The following is a 26,589-nucleotide window of genomic DNA, read 5'->3' on the forward strand; positions in this document are numbered from 1 at the left end:
AGTTTCTTGTCAAACGGAGTCTGGTTTAAATGACTCCTTTTCGCTCTCCTGTTCCTACTTTAAACAAACAACATACTTCGTAACTAAACGATTGCTTGTTCAAAACACGTAATTTTTACACAATTTACAAAATATGACAAAACGCCAATAGATATGTTCATCATTTCTCCCTTTCAGTGTTTCTCGATTTTATCTGAATTCGTTTCCTCATGAAAATTGCCATGAGGAAATTAATGATATGACATTATGTGTGCATTGGTTTCTTCAAACTGGTAGCAAATTTTAACATGAGCTACCTGGAGAAGTGGTAGCGTGCTTGATTCTTACGAGGGAGGTCGTAGGTTCGGTTCTCCACCTAGGCAGAGTTTTTTTTTCAGGAGTATATCGTTGGGTGTAAAGTTTATCCACCGTGCTAAGAAGTTAACATTGGTCTCTGTATTTCACGAGAGGAAAGGAAATAGTAAGAGGAAGTTATTTCGATGATAGGAGGAAGTCACATGCCACGTGGAATGCGCAGAATCAAGTTACGTAGAGCTAAGTCTGTGATGGTGGTATCGAATGTTGCAAAGTTAGTGGGAAAGTTTGTTATATCTGACACTCGTACTTTCTGTTCAAAGAAGACAAACATTTTAGATACAAAGCAGTGAGGAATTAACGATCATTATGAGGTTTTGAATTTTTTGTTTGTCACTCACTATATAAATACTTATTAGTAGTTTCTTATCGAATCGGCCTTCGTCGCAACAATAATTTATTTGCCCGACCCTGTGGCCGAGCGGTTAGCACATCGCGCTGCGACGCCAAGGGTCCCGGGTTCGAATCCTGGTCGGGCTTGGTTGTTTGTGAATGTCCATTCATCAATTTCATCCTTTCATCACTCATCCTCATCTTCGCAAATTAGCCAAGAGGCACAAAACGCGAAGTAAAATAAACTAAATCAATCAATCAATCAATAATTTATTTATGTTAATAAGCGATTTACTATTAGTTTTAGACGCATGGTAAGATGCTGGTCCGAGGATTGACAACAGTCATTACGAAGGAACGGACATAAAATTACCAATCTTAGCAATTTGAACTCATTAAACGCTCTCCTTCGTTACAGTACTGCACTACATCACTACTTAACATAACTGTGTATCTTTTTTTAGTATATCGACATCAAATAATCAATATTTTATGTATCAGTGAAGAACAAAAATACATAACTTAAATAACATTACATTTTGCATCCTGAATACATATATGTGATTTGTGAATTAATCATGATGTGTGTGTTAACACAGCATATGAACAATAACTAAAATGAAACGTTTTAACTTTAAATCCTGGAAATCTCCAACTTCTAAGGGGAAATATGCACAGAAGGGACGGGACGTCCCTCAAGTGTGCATCGGATTCATTTTTTAAATATTCTAATATCAACGGTATCTGTTCAGCAAACAAAAAAAAAGAGAGAGGAGAGGGTGGGATTTGAACCCGCGACCTTTCACGCTTGATGAAAATTAAAAATAGCAGCGCCTAACCAACTGCTCTACGTTAACTTAATGACGTTATACTCTTAAAAACATGTTGACGTTTATGAAAACTCCCACCTTCCTGTGTTTCAAGCACATTTTCTCGACAAGTCGTGTAAAATATATGTTTTTGAGAACTTTTCGATATTATGCAAGGTATTGTAAATAAAATGTCGCATAAACTCCTCACAAATTTGCTTCTTTCTGCACAAACTTGATGGCAATTTCCTCCAGGTGAAGAAAAACTCTATTCAGTGTTTCAAACCCCCCAACTTTCAAGTCGAGCAAGCAGAATCGTAAATATCTCTCAAGGTTATTTTTCCAATTTATTATATCTGTTTGATTGTGTATTATAATAGCGGTTTATAGTTTCTAAGTTCATGGAAAGTGTTAAATTGAAAACCTATCACCGCAGCGTTTATCGTCTAGTGGAAGGACCTACTCAAAGTTGGCTACTCTCACCTGAAGCTGAAGTGCTATGTTGCCAAGTTTACGATTTCGGGACTTAGAATTCTTTTGGGGCGGTCAAATAAGATGTTGCGAAGTGTACAAGTGTTGCTCTGCAAATTCTTGAAGCTCTTATTGGGTCAAATGAAGTGCACGAACATGGTGATGGACAATTTGCATGGTAATACTCACGAATCCCACTGTACACAGAAAAGAGAGAATAACCAACACAAAAACTGCAATAAATCCACTGTTAACTTTTGATCAGATAATTCCAACCGCATGATGGCGTTGGTGATTTCGGCAAACGCTCATCGCAAACGATTCATCCTTAGAGTACATAGATTGTTCCATATTAAGTTACCTTGAGATTGTTCTTGTCTTAATTTAAATTTTGTATAATTTGTGGTTTAATTTTTCCTGGCTCGGAGAAGAACTGAGCTTGAAGTCCGGGATTATCTAAAAGTTCTGGAAGAAATTATAGACGTGTTGGAAATTTCAGGCAAACTTGATAAGTAAATCGAATATTGTGAAGAGGGCATTTTTATTTAGTCGAGGCAATGAGTGAAACGACAGAGGAAACAGTAACAGTAACAGAAGATGAAACCCAATCTGTAACATCAGATCCAGATAACTTTCGACCCTTATCTGCTAACTTGACATGTATGGCTCATGTGGGAGGAGAGAAAACAGAAATGGATAGTAAGTTATTTTGGGGAAGATTCTTGTAGAAACAGTACTCAGTTTACCTACCCTGCCAGCATGTTAATACTAAGATAGAAATGTATTGAAGCACTAAGTTAGTGATGATGCCGAAACAACATAACTACGTTTCAGTAAAATACTGCGAATTTCATATTTTATGAATACAAAGCAAGTGTCCCACTTCGACTTTCAAAATGTTCTGGTTACTTTAGCCTAACAGGAAATATTACCCTGCGTGACAGTATTCACCTGCGCCCAATAAGTATACTGCCCATAATGTCGAAAATTTTAGAGCGTATTGTACACGAGCAGCTGTTCACACACGTAACAGCTACATCTAGTTTTCCAAAGCATCAATCTGGTTTTCGGCCAAATCACAGCACCACAACAGCCATTCTGAAAGTTGCTGACGATGTACAAAAAGCTATCGATGAAAGCAAAATCACCTTACTTGTATGCCTTGATTTCTCTAAAGCATTCGATTGCGTGAACCATGAAGTTCTACTCGCTAAATTACACAGCATTGGGGTAAACGGCATAACCCTTGATTGGTTTGCATCGTACCTTTCTGGCAGGAAGCAGCGTGTACAAATCAGAGGCAAAAATAACTGTTCCTCTGGGTGGTTAAACATTCGAAATGGAGTTCCCCAAGGAAGCATTCTTGGACCTCTCCTTTTCTCCATTTATGTAATGGACTTACATAAGAACCTCTCGCATGCGCAGTATCACCAATATGCTGATGATACTCAGATATACATACATACAAGGATAGAAGAGTTCTCAAATGCAGCATCACAACTACAGAAAGACCTGAACGCCATAAGTGAATGGGCACAAACTAACTTCCTAAAATTGAACCCAACCAAGTCAAAATTTGTCATAATGGGAACGAAATTTCTGGTAAAAAAGCTTAGCCAAAACACAGATAACATGATTCTCCCCAAATTGAATAGCCATCCGTTAAACTTAGAAAATACTGTAAATAACCTTGGCGTTGTCATGGATTCCCACATAGAATGGTCAGGTCATATTTCAGAGCAGATGAAAAAAGCCAACAAATCTCTTCGAGCATTACATCACTTGAAAAATATTGTAGGCATTGAGGTTAAAAAAAAATTGTGCGAGAGTCTAGTTTTATCACGATTAATCTACGGAGCCACGGTTGCTTACAATGCAAGCAGCTCCATAACTAATAAGCTACAAAAGCTACAAAATGCATGCATAAGATTCATTTACAAGCTGAAAAAAAGGGACCACATTTCAAAATACTTATTCAATTTGAATTGGCTTAACACCAAGAATCTCGCGAAATACCAATTATTAACTTTAACACATAAAGTACTAGGCAACAAACAGCCTGCATACCTCTTTGAAAAACTGAACACAAATTCGAGCAGACATGAACATGTAACACGACGAAATAAATTATTGTCAGTCCCAGTACATAATACGACCACCTATGGAAAATCATTTACTGTAACTGCCACTAAAGAATGGAATTCCCTCCCAACCTCCCTAACATCCATCAACAACCATAAGCTATTTAAAAAGAATCTAAAACAGTATCTACTGGCAAGGCAGCGAAATACTCATACTTAATCACGAGCAACTTTTCATTCATAAAAATACGCATTGTAACATTTGGCAACTGTGTGCACATAAATCTTATAATTTCATAATTTTATTTCACTTCATTATTACTATTATATTTTCTATTTTTCCAGATTACTAAATATATATGAATGTGTACTAAAACAAAAGCAAAAAAAAAAAAAAAAGATACCTATGTTCAACAATTTATAGGTAAATCTGTCTTTCTTTTTCATTATCTATATATATATCCTAAGCGTATATACCTATATATTTAATTATTCTTATTTGTATTGATATGTAATCCTTTTCATGTTTTTATTTTTATTTTTTTTCTGAATGTATTTTTTTCTCAATGTACTCTTTATTCCATTGTACTAATCTTCCAGACAAGGGTCTGTTGTAAGAACGGCCCTAGAGGCCGAAACACGCCCGCTCCAATAAAGGCGATTTTATTATTATTATTATTATTATTATTCATGTGATCAAAGTATTGAAATTTGCATTACAATATGTAAATATATTTTTAATAAACGACGCTTCTCTTGAAATAATTTATCACTCATCCCTCTCCTCACATTACGGTTACTTCCATTTATTGTTACGTTGCTGCACATGGCAAGGTCAACGATTCTCGTAGCTATTGACGTGCTGAGTTTAATATTGACAATGATTCATCACTAATTTCTTCCTGAATTCCTTTCAATTGTGGAATGTCAGTCCTAACTCTCCCTTCCATAAACGAATAGAAACCCGTGAGTCAGGTTGGCCGAGCGGTCTAAGGCGCCAGATTTAAGCTCTGGTTCCCGAGAGGGAGCGTGGGTTCGAACCCCACACCTGACAATAAGAATTTATCTTTTTATTATTTGTAATCCATAGGTGAAAATGTTCAGAAGTACTTTTGATATTACTATAAAAAAGTAACGTATGTATATCATGCTATGCGCTCTGCAGTCATAAGAAAATTGCCCTTGTTATGGATTCATAAAATCTCGACTCATTTCTGCAGATTCCTGAACAATGATTAATTTTGTTTGAGTCAGTTTTTTACATGGCATCATGTCTACCCTTAGAGTGGCGTTACTCTATAATACAAAAGTGGTAGCTATGTGATATAAATATTACAATGTAAAGAATAAAGAAAGCTGATTTCTAAAGCTTTATTATTAGTGAAATTACTCTTGAAGTTATTTCTGGAGGGTTGAATCCCCAATCCACCCCTTGGGATGCCTCTGATAGTAATAACATTTTTAATATCTGCACATTTCAGTGGCGGCCAAATGCACCGATTTGACGTTTTTCCAACCGCTTCAGGAAGAACAGATAATACTGCCTGACGTGGCCAACTGCCTAGCAGTGCATGCATTCCTCAGGATGTGTGGATTGAAATTTGACATTGAAATGAGAAGTAACGCGGAATTTATGTCACCCTCAGGTTAGTTGTACCGAGTTTAATGTCTTATTCTTTAAATTTCTAAAAGCTTCACATGCATCAGTAGTGTAATTGGCCCTACAACCAGGACCGGAAAGTATGAGCCCCCCTCTGGCAGATTTGCCTACACTTAAAACTTGCTCAACATGCCCATATGAGCTTTTTGCTCAAGTGTGGAACCCTGTCTAATCCAAGATTTTTGTAAAAATGCCCTCGGGAAGTTCCTGAGAAAGTATGACCCCCCTCAGATTGATTTGTCTACACTTACAAAAGGCACTTCTGTCAGATTGTTGTCCATAAATTTGTTAAAAATATGCCCCTCTTGATATTTTTTTTTGCCCACACCTAAAACTAAGCCAAACGTATTAACACACACACACCCACACAACCACACATATTTACCTCCGGTTTAAGTTCAATTGGGCACCAGCCTCAACTTGTATATCTAGTATTAAGATAATGTAATTCTTCTAGAATTGTTCTGTGACTCTCTCATTTCTTACATCATAAACATATGATTTTTCACCTATGAGAATAACACTACATATGGTGTCATCAGGTAATGCCTCATGGAATTCACAGATAATTTTAATATTTGTCCTATCATTAACCACAACTTGTTTTCTTTTTGAAGTGTTGATGACAAACATGGGTCTCTGTGCTTTGAATTCATCTGGTGTGTAATACATGTCAGTAGTGCCAGTAGTGACCCTTTTGTATGCTGTAAATGCTTCATATAATTTAAGGAAATCATCCTTGGACATGTCTAAATTATAATTTTCTCTAGGGAATACCTTATTTCTGCAATTTTTAAGATATATGTTCTTGATGTTGCAGCTATCAAATTTACTTGAATTGTTTTCCTGATTGTTGTGTCTTCCAGTCTGAAACAGTACCACCACAAAATCCGGCATGTCATATTGTATACTGGAGAATGAATTTGAAGCATCAAACTCATAATAAGTACCAGCGGCAGGCTTCTGTACACATTGATATGTATAAAATTGTAAAGGAATCTGTGGATTTTTTATTATATCTGCTTTGTATTTAAGAGCATAACTGGCTTCATATTCAACAACTGGGATTCTTAGCTCCATAGTCTGAATAATGCATTTGCCTTCATCAGGTAGGGTATTGGGCAGAGCTTCCCCTGTAGAGTTTAATGTGCTGTACCTCATCAAAGCATTATTATCATTGGCAGCTCTTCTAAATGTGATTCTTAAACTACCCTTCCACATAATATCTTTGTAATCTGAGAAGAATCCTGGCAACAGGCGCATAGGAAACAGCACTGTGTGGCTCTTGGATAATATTTTATCACCAGCCTCAAATCCACCTATTTTGTAGTAAGAAGCCTCGGTTTTGGATAATTTTAGTGTGGCCAAAGCTGTGGGGTAATGCCGGGATAATCCACTCTGTTTATAACAACACCATGCTTTCTGATCTCAATTTCAGAGAACAGATGCGGCACAAAATTATCCACCAATCTTATATTTGAATTTGCCGGATAATCTGTTCCATCGAGCTTTACAACATCAAATTTGATGTATAGATCTGCTCTGTGGGGGTGTATAAAGCCATCCCCTACATCAAGATCAACCTCAATTTCTGTGTTGGGTTGATTTAAATTTGCAAATGTCCTCCTGTTTGGAGGGAATGATTGTAGCTCATAACTCTCAATATTTTCCATTATTTTTTTTGTATGTATTTTTATATAAATATTAATTTCTATGATTGCAGTTGTTGTGGCTCCAGCAAAATCAACTAATTCTTCTTTTTCATTAGTGACCATCAATTCAATGTTATCTATTCTATTATGGCACACAGGAAAATATAATGTTGGGGATGGAGTGTAGATGATGGGCTCCATAAATTCAGAATTAGGTTTGAATGTTGCAATGATGCCAGTTTGTTTGTGAGTGCCTATGCCATTTGATTTGGAGATCATGCCCTCAGCCACATTACAGTGAATATTCAGAGTCTCTATGGCTAAGAATTTAGGTATATTAATAGCAGTGTGTTTGATGGCTGGTTCAAGTTTTGTGTTGTTCTCAAAGCCTAACAGCTCTCCTATAGTACCCAGATCCACTGTTTCTGTAGCAGATACAATCTCTACTCTGTGAGTGACAGAATTTTGACTTAAAACTACACCTCTGGGTAATTGAGCATTTAGAGTGGACAGATTATACTGCCCTGGAGTGATGACAATTTTTTGATCCCCTACTGCAATTGTGTTGTTGTGGTGTGTAATATTAGGGATCAAGTACATGCCATAAAATGCTCTGAGAGCTATTGTTTTGGGATACACTATGTCATCATGCAATTTGAGTTTCAATATTGAATTTTGGCTGGTGAGATGGAATACCCCCATGATGTTTCAGATACCACAAGGCTTTTTGAAAATTTTCAATTGATGGTTTATTTATTTGAGACATATATCTAAGAACAGATAAACACAAATGTCCACAATTAACATCTTTGAAGTTTTGAACACGGGCATTATTGTAATAAAGATTAGCTGATTTTAGATATTTTACTAAATTTTCAGGTGGAACACCTCCAAATGAATCAAACACAAATGCCTCATCTTTTAAATATTTAAGATAACAAATCCAGTGAGTGGCCTGATTTTTGTACTTATCCAAATTAACAATGCCACACTCTTTGTTGAGTGGTTGTTCTGGTAAAGAATCAGACATGTACACACCTCTAAAATTTTTGATGCCCAGTGGCTTGATTAAAGCTTCAATATCTTGGTTTGTAAGCGGCTCTTGTTTTTTTTAAACTTATTCATGGCTCTCTTAACACCTTTGCCTTGTTTCTCCATGGCCAGGTTATGGCGCTTCAATTCATCTAATTCTGCCCTATTTTTCTTGGCATCTATTACTGTTTTTGCTATGGCAGCTGATCCCCCAGCCAAGCTCCCAACAGCCCCAAGTGCTGCTAAGATGGCCGGGATAGTAAATATGAAACCCCCCACATGTGATTTTTTTCTGGATTGTTGTAATTTTTTTAATTGGGGGGTACTAAGCAACAATTTCATACCATGGCCCTTTGCAAGACAAGAATTTTTTTTCTTGCGCTGCTTTTTGGTTAAAAGACTATCAATAGTTTTAAGAGATTTAAGACCTGCATAAGGTATTTGATACATAACACCCTTGGCCTTCATTGTAGGTTTATTATATACATATTCACAGCCCCCACCCCAGTTTTTGTTTGGTGTTCATAGCTATGGTGGTTCCCAATGCTGCTATTTTTTCACTTAAAGAAGCATCTTTGCTTACAAATCTACCAAATGCAGCCTCTTCTAATTTCTTGTCTGCAACATGTCTCTTGTCAAGATCAGAATGTGTGTTGTATGCTATGTCATGGTCTCTACAAGCAGCATCTAGGGGATTAACACCAGGATCACCTCTGTTTAATCTATGGTCCAATTTTGTGCCTGGACCACAATACTGATAGCCTGGAATGTGTAGTTCAAATGGCAGCTTGTTTATAATGTCATTAACAAGCCCCCGGCCCTCAGAAATATTCCAAAATTTAGGTGGTAGAGTATTAATAATTTTTATAAGATATCCAATCCCCTTAGTGTCATTCACTATAAAATTAGACAATTTTGTGCTTATCATGTCCATAATTCCAACCTTTTCATTGTAAAACTTGTGGTTGCCAGCATTTTCCTCCCCAGCTATCACCAATAACCTATCTACAAGTTTCCTAACATCATCAACCCACACAAATTCTTTAGGCAGGGTGTTGTATTGTTTGATTCCACTGCCAGTCTTGATCTGTAACCATATGGGCTTGATTAAGTTGTTATATTTTGCTCCACTGCTAGACTTGACTCTTTTTTGTGTGGGATCATTGTTCTGGTATAGAGCATCTGATTTTATTAATATTTCTTTGTAGCGCTCATAATCTCGATCTGTATAGCTGCCAGGCCTTTTCCTAGTCATCAGTTCCCACAATCCAGGTGTGCCAAGATACTTAACAAAAGCACCTCTTTCTCCAAGATGAGATTCTGAATATACAATTATATCATCTCCCATAAATGTTACTCTGAAATTACCAATTCTATGTATGATGCTACCATCACGCTCTGTGTCAGCATATAAGCCAAAGACCTCATCTTTGTTGTCTTTAGGTGTGCTTAAATATTTTTGAGCAAGAAGACCCAATTCAATAGGATCCAGAGTAGCTTCAATTCTTCGAGGAGCAACAGGACTAGGTGTATGAATACTGGAAAGTGGGGTGATTGGATAATCTAATATGTTCCTTGCAGCTACAGGTACAAGCTCTGTGATCAAATTTTGATTTTGCTCTGTAACAGTTTTGATATTTTTACCCAATTCACTAATAGCATAAATAATAGGCTGTTCTGTTTGTTTGTGTTGTTCATAAATTCCTCGGTTCTCTGATTTCCATCCCTTAAATCTTTTTACAAGATAATCTTTTAATTTAAGATCATCAATGATTGGCCTTTTCATGGTTATTTATATATGTTTCAATGTCTAGAAAATTGTTGATTTTATTTCTGTATTTGCCACTATTGGGTTTTCTTGTCATATCAATTGTGACAAACCCATAACTGTCCTGGTTCCAGCACCTACTGCAAAACCTGGAAAAATCATTGTAGCTCAAGTCCCCACCTACATATTCATCATGTATGTGTTTGAGGTTGGTATGATCTTGATGAAACACACATATAAAATTGCTGTTGTCTCGGATCAGCTGCTTCGGAATTTTAGAAAAAGTCTGTGCCAGGTAGAAACAATCAATGTTTTTGTGTCGGCCCTGTGTAAAGAAGTTTCTAACCTTGTTTTGATTATCCAGTATAATGTCATCAAACACAACAACAGAGTTATCAAGACATTCATGAAGTGGCTTAACATCTGGTTCAAAAGTGGCAATATCCAATCCATCATATAGTTTCATCAGCTGCTGATATTTTAATTGTTCCAAGCTCTTAGAGAAGATATACAAGTGCCTGTTTTTCCAGTCTAACCAGCTGGGTGCCAATAAAAAATTATCAATCATTAGTGTAGTTTTACCACAAGCTGATGGCCCAACAATAAGACATCTAATATTTTCAGGCAGCAACTTGCCATTTCTCTTAATCTGCTGTTCAGGTTCTGGCAGCCTTTTATAACATCCCAGGTGCTCATATTATCACTTTGTCTGCATCGATCCAGCTGTGTTCTGGAAGTCCTAGCCATTTGACAAATAACTTGCTGCCTTTTCTGCGGATGATTTTTTCTATGAGATATGTGTCAGGCTGTTTAGTTTTGCTGAGTTCTTCTTCATAGAATCTGCCTTTGAGAATTTCTCCTCGGTGGTCTTTTATTATATATGTGTTAAGGGTCCCAGGTTTAACTTGAACCACTGTAAATAATTCAGTGCTCCAGTTTCTTGTAAAGCCTCTTTTGAATAAGTGCTTATATTTGCTGATTCTTACTTGATCTCCCACCTTGTATTTGGCCCTTCTTGTTGTTGGCTGGTATCTAGGATAATAAACAGTCCTGATGAATTTTTGCTCATCAGATGGAGTTACTTCAGAGGGTTTCATGTTGATTGTGGAATGGACGAAGTTGTTATATTTATGTAGAAGTTCTGGAAGAATATTAATCCATTTATAATTACCTTGAAGTGTAAATTGTTTATACATAAGATTTTTTAGGGTTTTGTTGAATCTCTCTACAATTGAGGCTTTGAGATCACTGTAACTCGAATAATGTTTTATTGACTGGCTTTTAATAAATTGTTGGAACACAGAATTATAAAATTCTTTGCCATTATCTGTTTGCAAATAGCGCGGTGATCTTCCACTCTGATTGATGATTGTCCTGATGGCTTCTGTAACACATTTTCCAGTCTTGGATTTGAGTGGCACAGCCCAGGCAAATTTTGAAAATGTGTCTATTACAGTGAGTAGATACTTGTAGCCCTTGTTGATTTTGTCTAAGTTTTTCAGCTGTCCACTTGCCATCTCAATCAAGTCGCTCTGCCATAAATCATCTATGCCTTTTGTGACTACTGGCAGTCTCTTAAAATTGTCTGGCTTGTCTGTGTAATTCATCAACAATAATTTCTCTAGACATAATATGAAAACAAGAATATTGCAACTATAGGGTGTTCAGCAGCTGATACTACAGGATTTTCTAAATATAATTTGTCCCCTATTTGTATTTTAAATTCCAGAGAGCCATCATCTTCAGCATAGGCTGTTTCTAATGTATTGGGGTCTGTAAAATCCTCTAACTCTACACTGGTGATTTTTGGTTTGTTGTCAGCATTTGTTATTGATAAGGTGGGGTAGTGGTGTGCCTGTGGTTGAAGCCAATATTTGATCTTGATTGGTCTCAGTGTGCCCCCAACAAAAAACTGGTAATAAAATTGTGCAGGGGACAGCATATATATTTTGCCACCTGGTGTAAATGGTGATTCATATTCTTTGTTGGGGATGCTGTACAATTCAAGAATTACTGTATGTTTTGGATTCTCAATTATGCCGGTTATTTCTTTTTCTGCTGTAAGCAATCTGCTTGTTACAGATTCAAGGTGCTCATTGATAGTCCTAACAACATCATCATGGCCTGGCTTGATTTTTATGTCCACAACAAGTTTCTTGTATTGTTGCACAATCTCTTGAAGCTGGGTGGCAAAAACAGACAGAGCATTTGCTTGATTGGATTCCATGGTCCCTAGCTGTTGCTTGATATTAGCTACAATTTGTTGCAAATTTTCAATAACTGCCAATTTTGAATTTTGAGCAGTAAGATCATGGACCTGTCTTCTGATATCCTCAAACAGGGCATGCAGTTCATTAATATGTTGATTAGTTGGTAGAGTGGCCACTGTCTGAGTAAGTTGTTTGATCTCTGTCTGGATATTCTTGATATCTTCTGATTTCAATATGCGATTCACTGCTCTCTTAATATTTTTAAGTTCCTGTGATGTAGGCAGATTTGTTACAGTATTTTGCAAAGATTCAAGTGCCAATTTTACATTGTTTAATTCAGAAGCATCAGCCACATTTTGCATAGCATTTTGGAGCAGGGCTATATCTGCCTGAGAGGGTGTTGATTGTTGTAAAATTTCAAGCTTTGTTTGGATATCATCAATCAAGTGATGAAAATAAGATAGCTCAGATTCAGTGTTGAGGTTTTGAAGTTTTGTGATCTGTTCCTGGACACTAACAAGGGTATCTACAATACCGGGCAGGCGGGATTCTAGAGATTCTTGTATATTTGTCAAATCACTTTGCACTGCTGCTATTGTACCCTCAAGATGGGTTATGGTACTTTGAATTTTTCCAAAATCTTCATATGTTTCAAGTTGCAGCTTGATGTTGGCAACACTCCGAGTTATTGCACTCAAAGCATCAGAAGATGACAAATTGTTCATAAAATTTTCAAGTGTCTCAATTTTTTCTTTAACCTCGGCTATGGCATTGTTCAGAGGGTCCAGATTAGGTATTTGGAGTGATTGAATCTGTTCTTTTAGAGTGGAAATCACTAGATCAAAATCTTCTTGTGATTTTATGCTTTTGACAATTGTTTGGAGCTGTGTCTGGACATTACTAATCTGTTCCTCCAATTGCTGTTTCAATTGCTCAGAGTTGGTGGCCTGGCTCTTAAATTTGGCTTGAAGAGCTGCTACAGCTTCTTCTAAACTTTGAAAATTATCCAATGTGGCCAGGTCAGTATATTTCTGAAGCAGCAATTTGAGTTCAGAATCAATTTTAAGAAGAGGGTCCATGCATTGTGATTGTAAATTTGTAATTTCTAGTTGAAGACTGGCATTGAGTGTGGTTTGTAAAGCTTGTAAATCACTTCTTAATTTCTTGACTGACATCAAGCATCAGAATCTCATCACTGTGATCTTCATGCCTTGTATGGCCAAATATATCATTAGGCATTTTGTTTTAGTGGTTATTTATTATTGAATATCTGATTCTTAATTCTATAAAAAAGGTATAAGCTTGTCATATGACCCAGGGACCTCAATATATAAGCAGTCACCAGCAGAAACAGTATATACAGTGCCAGAAATCATGTTTGAGTGCTTAATTCTATAAATATTTCTCCCTACTGAAATCTTGACATTACCCTCAGGGGTTGTAATAAATTGCAATTGACCACCTACAGGTAATTGGTAATGATTTAAATTATTCTTAAATATGTACAATGTTTTACCTGTTTCATCATCAACATCTGTAAGTATGCTGTTCAGATGAATAATTAACAAAGCACTTAGTTTAGATATCATATCAGAAGAGGGTTGTGGTGTTGGCAGCTCCATAATAGCCTGTTTTTTGAACTCAAATAAGTTCATAGGCATGTTTATTTATTTCAAATCATGCTCTGTAATTGGGCATTGATTGCCATTTTTCAAATCACAATGCCCCCATGGTAGAGTATGTATGCCACATGATAAAATACATCTCTTATCATCATGTGGGTCCAGAGCCACTTTTCTTACAATATTGCTAGTCAATAAGTGATCCACACTCTGAATTCTATTTTCTGATGTTCTGATTGTGCTACATGATTTGAGACAATTTTTGTAATCCTCAAATTCAAGCTCTTTGTCAACAGTTACTCTGCCAATGCCCTTGGCCTTTTTGGCAACACCACCACTACATGTTTCAAAACTGTACATCTTGGCCCTTAACCCAGCAAATGCCACAATAACATCACCAAGTGTCTCATCTTTTAACTTGCCAGGCACCTTTTTGTTGTGGGGTTTAATTTTTGAATGTTCAGTGGTATCAAAATATTTAAACAATTCAGGCTGTGCAATATCTTGATAAACATCTTCTGTTTGAATATCAAGAACAAAACTATCTGTGTCCATGTACATCAGTTTTACACAATCACCATAAAAGGGCTTCAACACATCATAATACAATTTTAACATGTGTAATTTGGCCAATTCCAATATCACAGCCCCCACATAAATAGGCTTATCAAATTTGATCTTTGTTTTTTTCATGTTGAAAAGTGCCATATTTTCATCATAAATTCTTCTGTAATTGAAGTTGGGCTTTGCAATCAATTTTTTGCTCCGGCTGGGGTCGGTAATTATTTTAACATCAATATGTTTTCTGACATTTTCAATTGTTTTGCCATACACTGAATTGACCATCAATTTAAACAAGGTCTTATCAAATTGGCTCATTGCAGATGTTTGAAGCTCTGTGTTTGTATCAATATATGGCTTCAACCATGTTGAGTGCCTGAACCTCAAAACTTTTCCAACTTTGATCACTTGAACACCATGATGCATCAGGAACTGGAGGTTTTTGTAATATAAGACATAATCCTGTTTCGGCTCTAGAGTCATCATCAATTTCTTCTGTTTAGAGCCAGGTGAACACTTAACCTCAGGAATTGGGGGCAGATCAGAAAATGTGTTGTGTAAATCATCAGGAATTGTCAGATCAACCTCTAAGAACAGGCCATAGTGACTGTCATCAAAGTCCTTAAGATCTTCAATATTAAAATCTTCAACCCACTCAAGCCCTGCATATGGCAATTTATCCATCATAGCATAACCATACAGGCTGTTTGCATCCACATACAGTATATAATTTGATGGCAGTGCTGGATCATAATCAGGAATATATTTGTTATTTGCTCTGGCATATCTCTGAGAACATTGCACCATGCCTCCTCTTAGACATTGTTCCATAAACAGATACATGTCCTGATCGTGGATCAGATCCAATTGCATTTTAGTGTTCAAAAACATTGAAGACCATGCTAGGCCCGGAGCACTGTAAAAATACATTGGATCCAGCTTATAATTTTGCATGGAAGATTTTCTGAATGCCTGCAGTATATCAGCTAAGAGGGTCACATCAAGTTTTAAATAAGCCTTGTGATAATCACCAAATGTCTGGCATTTTAAATTGTTCCACATCAATTGGGCATGGTGATAATCTTCATCAGTGATTCCAGATCCTCTGATTTTGCTGTAAAACTCTTGTTGTGGTGGCAGAGAACACTCATCAAATTTAGAAAAATCTGTAACATAATCATATGGATATACACCCTTCCGCCTAATTAATTTCAGGTCCTGATTTGGAAACAAAGCACATGTAATTTTGAATTGATCATCAGATAATTGAGTGGCCAGTGTGGCCAGGCTAGCCGATAAAATTCTGTATGAATCAAGAAATCTTAAGTGAATAGGAACACCTTTAATTATTTTGCTAATAGCAATATATTTCTCATCATTTTCAGTTAAAATATTTAAATTCTGCTTGTCAAACCCCTCGTACCTGATCATATGATGAAAATCATAATTGGATGCTCCATGGCAAAATATGGGGACAAATTTTGGTCTCTGGATCTTAATATTACAGCTATTACACAGGGCCATTAAGAATTTACCATCTGTATGAGAATGGTGATGAACCTTGTTATTTGTATCTGAAAATTCAGAATTACATACCGGGCATTTTTCTGCATTGTTGAAATCTTCAATCTGTTTCTCTGTTAAAGGCAACATGGGTTTTGATTTTAATAAAATATTAGATGCTATGTTATGGCCAGTAATTGGAACGCTACATTTAAAAAGTAGCTTCGCTACAGCTACAGCTACTTTTCCAAAATGTAGCTTCGCTACAGCTACAGCTACATTTACCTAAAAGTAGCTCGCTACGCTACTCCTGTGCGCTACTCGCTACTTCGCTACTTTTTCGCTACTTCTGCATGAACAAAAAACAAGTCATGAAGAAATTTGAAACTTCCCAGCTGTTAGTTAGATAATAGGCAGTTATCACAATACCAGTCAATTGATATATTTTTTGAGTTACCATCTGACTTGTTTTAACATTTTTGGTGGCAACAATTAATTTTTTAATGAAAAATTATGAAGGAAGGATTTTGAACAAAAAGTTTCAATTGCATCTTTTCATAAACTCCTAAGAGAATTATCAGGAGCATGAACCCAGAGAACTATGACAAGCAATATCTAAATTTCCTACACATCAATCATTTAATTAATAAATAAATCTTTAGCAATTTGAATAGTGGAAGTCCAATATCCTCAATTTGGATGTCTAGGTACCTTTGTATAGTCATTGGATTACCTGACAGCATTTCGGCACCATGAATGTATAGTAGGAATGAACTGATACAGAGTCCCATGCATTGAATGGTATCATAGATGCTGACATACTTTTTCCTGAATCTGCAGAGGGTAAATATCCAGAGACATTGGGAGTAAAATGAATGAGGTGATCAAACAATCATCTTGCGTGAAAATCAATATTCAAGACAATAGCCTAGTTCCACTGGGGCAGTATCATAAAAAATATTACACATTCTGACCTACTTTGAATTATTACATCTTTTCAAGTATCGCCATTATGATGTATGTTGGCACTGATATTGATTCCAACTAGTATTGGCTTAGCCCTAATATATAGATAATAAAATTATTCAGGTACTTGGTAAACTATACACCTGGATGTATAATATCCAAATACAGTACTTGATTATACATCCTCTACATACTTATTTGTCAATGTATCCAGATATCAAATAACTAAAGTGTGCATACATACATTATCCGTAATATCATTACATCTATCATCTGGATGTCCTTATCTTGATACTAGCCTTCAGCACAACTAAGCATTATTGTCCACTTTTTTCTCTCTACCTATTGGGCTGCACCCTCACTCATTGCATTCTATATCAACGCTCAAGTTAATGATTCTGTATTACTGTTCTATATACTAAACTTTCACAATAGATATTTGGGGAAAAAAAATAAAGTTTTAAGGAAAACCTGTCCTGAAGCTAGTTGCTGACAAACTTTTGGTATGAGACAAGATATTAATTTTATAACACTATTGAAAGTCCTATTGCGAATGTACAAATCACTTTATTAACTGTGTATAACATGCATGTTTGGTTTGTCCAATACAAGTTTTTTAAACCAAATTCAACTGTCTGTTGAACTTTAGCAACAGCTGCATTTCGAAGTTCTGGTCGGTCAGCCGTGTCCTTCTGCTGGAAAACAAGTTTCCGCCAACACTAAACAAACGCTCAACAGCTCCACTTGACGGCATAACAGTGTTCAATTTTATGAAAATTTCTTTGAACTTGCTACTGTAACTGTGCAGTGTCTCCACAGGTTTGGGACCATCCTTTAGAAATCTGCACAGTTCTTGTAGTTCTGTTTCCGATTGTGTTTGCTCAAACTTGAAAAAATCTTCAAAATCGTCTAGCTGCTTCTCTTCATTCTCACAAGCTGAACTTTCCTTCGTATCATGAGATACAGCTTTCTCCATCCATCTGCGTGCCTCACTCCTTTTTTCCGATTCAAGCCATGACAATTTGAATCTGAAATACAATAAAAGTGCTATATCAGGGTATTGGTTAACTACACTGAAGACAAAAAAAACAACAAATCTTTGATGTCCACTTTGGGGCAACAATTTCAAGTTTATTGCAGGTTTACATTGAACTAATTGATTTTGTTTATTTTCAATATGAGAGGGAGATATTTGAAAAGTACAGCATGGGACAAAATAAGTGAGACAATAAATGACATATTGAGAGAGGGAGAGAGCTAATCGCAATCGCAAAGATGAGGATGGGTGAAATTGATGAATGGACAATCACAAAAAACACACAATCCCAGGCTGGGCTTTGAACCCAAGACTCCTGGGTATCATAGTATGCTTTGATAACTACTACTGCACCATGGAAGACAGCTGGTTTACATTTGAACACTGAAAAAAATAATAAACAACCATGTTATCAAGTTCTGGAAACTATAAAAGAAAACCTCTTAGGCTATTGAGAAACTGCATAAAATAATATATTTATAAAAAGAAATGAGTATGAGACAAATGTTAAAAAAATAGTGAAAAGAAACAGCTGAAATGTATACTTCACATAACAAGGTATTATTGGCCAAGACTAGATATCCGCCTCTCAACCAAAGACAAGTTTAACATTGGCATGCACTAAATAAAATACAGGTTGCCAAGAAATTATTTTGAACATCAAATAAAGCAACTATATTCTGATTTGTGCACATATGAAAGCACGTAATTGTTATCTTATAAGAGAAGTTAACAATGTTGATGTTTTGTTATGTAAAGTAAAACATCATGCATCTTTCATGTGAATAATCAAGATATAAAAGACACTGCAGTGAATTAATTCCAGATAACTTCTTACCTTGGATGGAAACAAGCAGCTAGCACTGTATCCTTATCCCATAAAATGCCTGCAAACCGTTGATTCACACCATCAACAATAGCTCTGGCAAGGGCATCACAATGTGCTACATCCCCAGAATCCAATTTCAAACCAAGTATCCGGAGAAGTTGGTGGAGTGTGGGAAGGAGATATCCAATGGACACCTTCTTGTCTCCCTGGAGAATGTCAATTGCTTTGGCTAGTGGTTGTGTAACCTCAGCATATTCCTTCAAAAATAAAATGTATGTTACTTTAAAACATTGTAGGAATTAATTTATTCATTTGTAAATATAATGTTTGTTATAGCAATAAACAATGGGGAAAATATTAAAAACAATTCATAAGCATGATTCCTTCATGTACTTTAAATGTAGCATATCATTCAAAGGAAATCCATTTTGGAAAAACACAGCAAACAGTTTCTAATCTCCACAATAAAAATGTACGTTAATAATTTCTTCTGATTCCAGCACATAAGTGTATGCATCACTTAAAATTTATGAGAAAAATATTATGCAAATTCTGCACTTTGGAATCTTAAAAAGTACACTATAATAATTGAAGGCAAAAATTAAGAATATTATAGCAGTTTGTAAGTACAGCTTGCAATGACTGAATAAGTTAAGAGTATGAAATGAGTGCCAACTACATAAGTAATTTTATCATATCGGACCTACCTTCAAAAATTCAATCTCATGTGGAGAAAATCTGCACAGGCCAACTGCATCAGAAATTGCATGCACTTTCCCCTCATGCTTTGTAAAATGCTGACATAGTGCCGATACAGCAGAATGCACTGAATTCCACCGTGTTGCATTTGGTACAATCAGACATGCACCAAGCTGTTTTTTCACTATGTCAGCAACCTGGGAAGACTGCCTGGATTTATTCCACAATGCCTGTGCTTTAGCGAAGGCACTTCGGAAGAGCCTTTTGTAATTTGCATCTGATGATGCAGCCTTTTCTGAATCTTTCACTGCAACAAGATGTAAAGTGTGTGATGCACAGCGAATGTGTGGTGGCAAAGTGCAATCTCCTGTGGCAAGAATTTCTGTAATTTCTTCTTCCACCACATCAGACTCTTGGCTGTCCTCCGGCTCACTTGCAGAAAACTCCTTGAAGGCTTTCACGAAGTTTGATCCATTATCAGTTACCACACCCACTACTTTATTATGAATGTGGTACCTGATAAATATGTCCTGCAGCTCTTTTGCCAAAACATCGTAAGTATGGCTTCCTATGAGACGCCGACATGCAAGAGCAGCAGATTTCCTCTCTAGAGACAGTGGATCCAACCAGTGGCAGGTTACTCCTAAGAAGGACCTATGATGTGCAGTCCAACAATCTGCTGTGGCTGAGACAAAACTGACCTTTTCAAATTCGTCTAACATTGAAGATTTCATTCTTTCATATTGCTCCCCCAACTTTTTCTTTAAGGTCGCAGAGTACATCAACTTCTTCTTTGTTAAAGACTGCCATAAGTCATTGAACGATGGTCTGTCCACCTCAGAGAATGGATGCAACCCATCTACTATCCACTCAAGCAACTTATTGTCTATACTCTCTTGGTTTTCCCCTACAAATGAAAGGATATGAAATTTGATTAATGCCATGAAAGATTAAGAATTAATTAAAAGTTTCAATATATAATTATAATTATCAGTATTCAACTAACATGCATGCAATCTTTAAAAAATAAAGGGAGGGGGTGTGTGAAAAGAACAGTTTACTTTCTCTTGGTAGATAAGGTTTAGCATAGTAACTAGCATAAATAGCAAAAAGTGGGGGGCAACTACACCCCTAATCGCCTCCACTGATTAACATAAATTACTGACTGAAATGAAATTATATATCTTTAGATTCACATCCATTTTCATGAGAAGCTGTGCCCCGCTCCCCCCAGCTTGAACTCCCCCTGGACGTCCATGATGATACTTATACTCCAAGAAATTTGTCATGCAGTGTAAACATTCAGATACACGTTGCAGTCTCATTGAACTATGTAGTGAAATACAAAATGAAATTATCCTGACCTTTAAAAACACAATTCTTGAACCTTTTTAATGTAACCAGTGGAGTTACAAAATACGATTGCATAGTACATTGTACCTTCCGTCTGCCACTTCAGGATAAAATCCCACCCCCAATAACTTATTCCAAATTTTTTTCGTGAACATTGGGCCTCTTCGTAAGAGTTTCTGAAAAAGCCTGAAATGGTACGTTTACTAGACATGTAATGTGGAACAAATACATAGAATGTATTAACAAGAAAACTACCCTTCACATTACAACTTGCTTAAATAATTTCCTGATAATTTGAAAGCAGCTGCAATTTTTGCTCCAGTAAGAGGAAGAACAAGTAGGCGAAAAATAAACCATTTATCAACAATAAAAAAACAAATAAAATAAAAACATAACTCACACCAAGCTATAGGGCAGTGGTTACCAAACAGTTCACTGCAGCACACTGGATGGTTTACAGGCACACCGCGAAATGTTCTATTTTACTGAAATGACACTCCAATGTATGTGCTTATTTAGTACTTTTTATTATGTGTAATATATTTCTGAATTTGATATATGTGTTTATTTTTTTTAACTTGAGGCATGCAACCTAACCACACTAACTGAGCGTTGCCAAGTGTTAGATAGGCCTACATTCTGACTTGGGCACCTCGGAAAAATCTTGAAACACTAAGGGTGCCGTGAACCAAAAAAGTTTGGGAATCTCTGCTATAGGCGATTATCGAAAACCGCATACAGAGCACTTAATGAAAGAAAGGAAGAAAACAATCATAACAACAATGCTGACTGAAGAAAAAAATCTGCCACTGATCTTTATAGAGGCTGCCGCTGCATCTCTTTACGTGCTTGTCCATTGCATACAATAATAACGGTCTTACTTCATTCAGTACCTGACATTCGGTGCTCAATGTGACATGACATAATATACACTCTAACAGTTAGGGTTTTCAGTTGAACGTAGGGGATGCGGAAGAAAATTAAGGGGCACGCAAGCACCCCCTCGCACTGCCCATGGTTGAAGACAAAAGAATTGTACAATAAAAATTATGAAATTGCCAGTCCCTATGGTGGATTTGCTAGCATTAGCATGCTACTTCACAGGGTGGCCACTCTAAGACCATGAAAAAATTCAAGTATAATTCCCGGTTTTCAAGGCAAACCTTCCAAAAATTCAAGGATGCAAGCAGAGGTTTTCTCTATTCCAAACTTACATACTACCGCCCCTCAATAAAAATATTAACAATATGAAGAGTGTGCGATTCCAATGAATCCAAAATTCCACATAATTCCCGGAACAAAATATTCATGCATAATTCCCAGAATTTCCGGTGAGTAGCCACTGTCCTTCATCAATTGGTTTGGATCGTGGGTAAAGTATGGATGTGACTGTCTCTTTCATTCTCTCCATTCATCACAGTCACAGTTCACTCATGAGTGGTATAAGAACAATGAAAACCAAAATAGAAATCCCAAACATCAATATGCTCTCACAAATAACTCACCTGAAAAAGAGAATCTTCCATCTTTGAGGCTGCTTAATTTTAACTGCTTCTGCCGTTGGTTGCTATCGCAGATTTCTCTTTTTCTCTTTCTGCTTGATTCGATGGATTTATTCAACTCTCCCAACTTCTGCTCATGTTTTCTCTAAAGAAAAATATATTATGACTATAGGTGCACAAATGAAGGTGCAGTGATACAGTAACAAGATTTAATCTCTGAAATTTTGAACTTCTTACAAAATACTTGGGATTTAAAATAATCACAGGAAATCTTACACATGTTACCATACAGTAAAATGCCACGGGACCATTTATAAGGTCCCGTTATAAGAATAAAAGTTGCCGAGACTGTCATGAATAAATACTGTGGAATTCCATGGCAACTTTCTCCCATGTTACCTCAGAAACTAAAGACGTGAAGTTGTCTTGAGATAAATAATTCTGCAATGGAAACAATATATACAATTTTGGTCCCTAGTGTTTGTGGGAAAACACTTCCCTTAATGTGAATAGCATGTCATGAGAGAAGACATTGGGTATTGCTTCTAGGAATTAATTTGTTTTTGCCTCATGTGTGTGCCTACTAGGGCTGAGCTGATACAAGTGGTATCTGTATCAGAAAGCATCTTTTCTATTTATCAATACTGGCAGATACTTTTTTGTTGTTTGATTGTATGCAGGATCCACATAAATGGCACAAAACACTTTCGCAGAGGCTAATTATCCTGGGAATTATGCAAAATTGGAAGTTGTGCCCGATTTATGTGCAAAAACATTGAATTTTGTATTAGCATAACATAAAATATTCATGAATATTTTAAAGCAAAAACTTTGGTAAATTTATGCAAATAATTAGAGCAGTATAATTTCTGATATCAATCAATATTTCAAAAAGCTTTTATCATTCCAATTCCCAAGCATCCAAGTGATATTGGCTCAGCCTTAGTGCTTACCCAATGGCAAAGTGGTAACATAAATGTTATGTTTGTTTTTACGTTAACGTCAAGTTTTACTGGGTTTGAACACTAGAGGATATCTGTATGGATATATTCTAGCTCTATGAATGTGCACACATTCCATTTAATAACGGAACTGAAATTTGAAGAATGCACTGAAGAAACTGATTAGTCAGTTTCATTTTTTGTCTAGCTATGAATTCCATATCAAAGCAGTATGTTAAATTTTAAAATAAGTGTTTAATTACACTAGAAAGAATGAAAGCTGTGAATAAGAATAATAATTAATAATTGTTTTATTAATTTCCAACCCTTGTGGGGAGGGGGGGGACGAGGGTCAAGAATTTTGATTCATACCTTCTACAGCTCTACTCTTTCATAACTTGTCAAAACACCTTATTCCACGAATTGAAAACCCAGGACCCCAGATTCATAAAGTAATGCAAATGTCTCCAAGTTTGTGAAATCAGATAATGAGAAAATGTCACTTCAACATCATTCCAGGCTATGGCTACTCGGATACCTATCTGTACACTTTACTCACAGTCTCAACATTTCACTACAAAAAAGTTATTCTGCCCTGAGAGATATTTATTGGAGGGGCAGGAAGAATATCAACTACAAGGCAGTGATTCTTATGAGGTTATGCAGTTATGTTCAATTGCTCTCAATACATTTTTTTTTTATGGAGTAACTATTTTCACCAGGTGGTGAAGCTAGCTTTGAAGCTATTTTCACCAGAATTTAATTCTCATGTGTATGATCTCCAACCTGGCCTACTACATGTATGTGTGCATTCCTTAATTGTTGATGTGTAAGAAACTTATGTCGGCGTGCATTTATTTTCGTATGGACAAGTAATTTTTCTTCACACTATGAAGTTTGAAAAATATCACAAGGTGTTCTAATGGGAGTGGGCCTACATTTTAAAATCTGAACTACAATGTACCTCCACTGGGTATCAAACATGGATGTGGGTAACTGCTTAGATTATTTTATGCATTTTTTTTTTTTTTTCAAATTATCCTAGCAGTAAGACTAATCTTAGAATTTTGGCAATCATTATCACACAAAATTTGAACCTTTGTTTGGATTTCGGTAAAAGTTATAAATGTTGAAAAAAACACTTAAAAATTACCTTAGGCGAGCATGCGTGCTTCCCACGGACAATGCATTTTCCATCGTGAAGCAACTTAAGTATTGTAGACTAGTAGAAGTAAATCGGAAGTTTAGTAGAATGCGTTTAGGACTTTATTTTAATGCTAAGAAAACCAAACCTGGCCCACCTAACATAACTATGAAAGCATACATCTTTAAGTAATCACTAAAACTCCGCAGTATGTGTTAACAGATTTAAATCTAAGCATATAAAAATTGCATTCGTAGAATGATGAAATCGCAATGTAACAAAAGAAACTTGCGCCAAATACAATGCTATGGTCAAGTATTTACATTTGTTGGTGAAAATAGCCTCATATGCTATTCCCACCACCTGGTGAAAAGAGTCACTTCCATTTTTTTATGTCTTTTGTGGTCATATCACACGTGCATGATATTAAATGACAATGAACACCACATTGACTTAAGAACTCCACATTGTAGTAGCTCCTGATTAGTGAAAAAGGTATTAAATTCATTATAACTCTAAATTTCAATTTTCGCACTGTGAAATTCTCTGCAATCCCTTTGAAAATTCTTATTTAAGCGGGGAAAAAATAACTTCGATTGAAGACGTCGATCAAAATTCTAAGCAACAAACATTTGGTCTACAATATTTTTTGCTCTTCCAAAAGGGTTGAAATAACAGTACGTTGGACAATTTGCAAAACGGCAGATTAGGCCCAAAATATTACTATATTAATGAGAAAATGATTCGGCCAAGCAAGAAGGTTAGATAATACCGAACTTTATATTCGGGTCTCGCTATTTACGGGCGAATGTTTCAAAGTTGAGGTTAACACACACACCTCAATTTTATGGGCACGGAAATTTGGAAATTACTTTCCAGTACGAAATTGGCGCACAGTTGGAGGTTTCTTCGACTAAAACTAGGTGCACGTTCTGCACAATTTTAAAAACTTATTTCGGAAACTTTCGCATGCTTCAATTAATCCTTCCAAAGTGATACATTGGACAGAAGTCGAAAATCTAGTACTATTTAATGAAACCAACCACTTACCGACTTCGGTGAGCACTACATGCCTTTGTTCGAAAGACTGTCCAAATAGCACACAGGAGAAAAACTGTGTAAAATGTACAAATGTATGATAAATGTTAATGGTTACCAACTGGCAGGTAAACAACGTGGCATGTAATTGCATTATTTCTACATTTACACACTTTCAAGAAATTGTAATGAAACATGTGACCGAGTTTATATCTCCCCTTTCATTATTATTATATCCTTTAATTTTACACTTACCTGTAAGTGAATTTTCATATTGTATGTGCTGGTCTTCGTCACCGACAATTCGTTTCCTATGCAGCAAAGATTGCAGCTTACAATGAAATTTCCATTTTTCCCTGTCCTCTTGAAAGTAAAAAACTTATTGTATTCTTCCCATGGCAACTTCTCGCGTGGTTTGCTTCCACAATCGTCGCTGTCGATATCACTCATAATAATAACGTGGTACTATAAAACAAAGGCGACGCACAAAATTAACGGGCTCACGAGCTTCCACTACCTCCAAAACAAAATACAAATGAGATCGAGAGACCAAAGACGAAGGTATTTATACTGTTTCCTTTAGGAACAAACAACAAAGTTAACGCGCTACACAGTTGCATGGCAACCTTTCTTCTTCTTCTTCTCTGGTAAACACTGTTGCCACGTAAACATTTACCTCAAAACTCCAACAAGAAAAGTAGCGGTAGCGAGGTGATTTTCGCTACAAACTACAAGAATTTTGTAGCGACGCTACAGCTACAGCTACAATTTATAAAATGTAGCGCCGCTACAGCTACAGCTACAAATTTTGTAGCTAGCTACAGTAGCGCCGCAACAAGTAACGCGCTACTTCCGACCTCTGGTTATGGCACTCATTTTCTATTCTATGTGCAAATTCTTTGATGGCATCTGCTCCCATGTATAAATATTCTTTACTAACAACACCATCCTGTACAACCACATAATAAAAGCTGGAAGGTTCATGTAATTGATATGATGTAATTGAAGATTCCTCAGGGTCTGGG

The 26,589-nt window shown here is 36.3% G+C and overlaps 2 protein-coding genes and 1 non-coding gene across 4 annotated transcripts in view; 2 read left to right on the forward strand and 1 right to left on the reverse strand.

Annotated features, from left to right (window-relative positions):
- Positions 1 to 2,317: 2,317 nt before the first annotated feature.
- LOC146004234 (metaxin-2-like) overlaps positions 2,318 to 26,589 on the forward strand; it is a 49,753-nt gene continuing 25,481 nt past the window's right edge. The window contains exons 1-2 of one of the 2 annotated variants that reach the window (XM_083142910.1): positions 2,318 to 2,666; positions 5,530 to 5,694. In XM_083142910.1, the coding sequence (XP_082999036.1) occupies positions 2,525 to 2,666; positions 5,530 to 5,694 (307 nt within the window). In that variant the 5' untranslated portion in view covers positions 2,318 to 2,524. The remainder of the gene's footprint in view (positions 2,667 to 5,529; positions 5,695 to 26,589) is intronic. The other variant, XM_083142911.1, reaches the window with a different exon arrangement.
- On the forward strand, positions 5,019 to 5,102 carry TRNAL-UAA (transfer RNA leucine (anticodon UAA)). The gene has a single exon. It is a non-coding gene; the product is annotated as a tRNA-Leu (tRNA).
- Positions 17,592 to 21,839, reverse strand: LOC146004424 (uncharacterized). Its single transcript, XM_083143279.1, has 4 exons — positions 21,833 to 21,839; positions 19,595 to 20,493; positions 18,897 to 19,144; positions 17,592 to 18,050 (listed from the first exon to the last, which is right to left on the reverse strand). The coding sequence occupies exons 1-4, from the start codon at positions 21,837 to 21,839 to the stop codon at positions 17,639 to 17,641; spliced, it is 1,566 nt and encodes a 521-aa protein (XP_082999405.1). The 3' UTR covers positions 17,592 to 17,638.

This window comes from Lepisma saccharinum, chromosome 21, assembly GCF_977018435.1.
Source record: "Lepisma saccharinum chromosome 21, izLepSacc3.1, whole genome shotgun sequence".
Lineage (NCBI taxonomy): Eukaryota > Metazoa > Arthropoda > Insecta > Zygentoma > Lepismatidae > Lepisma > Lepisma saccharinum.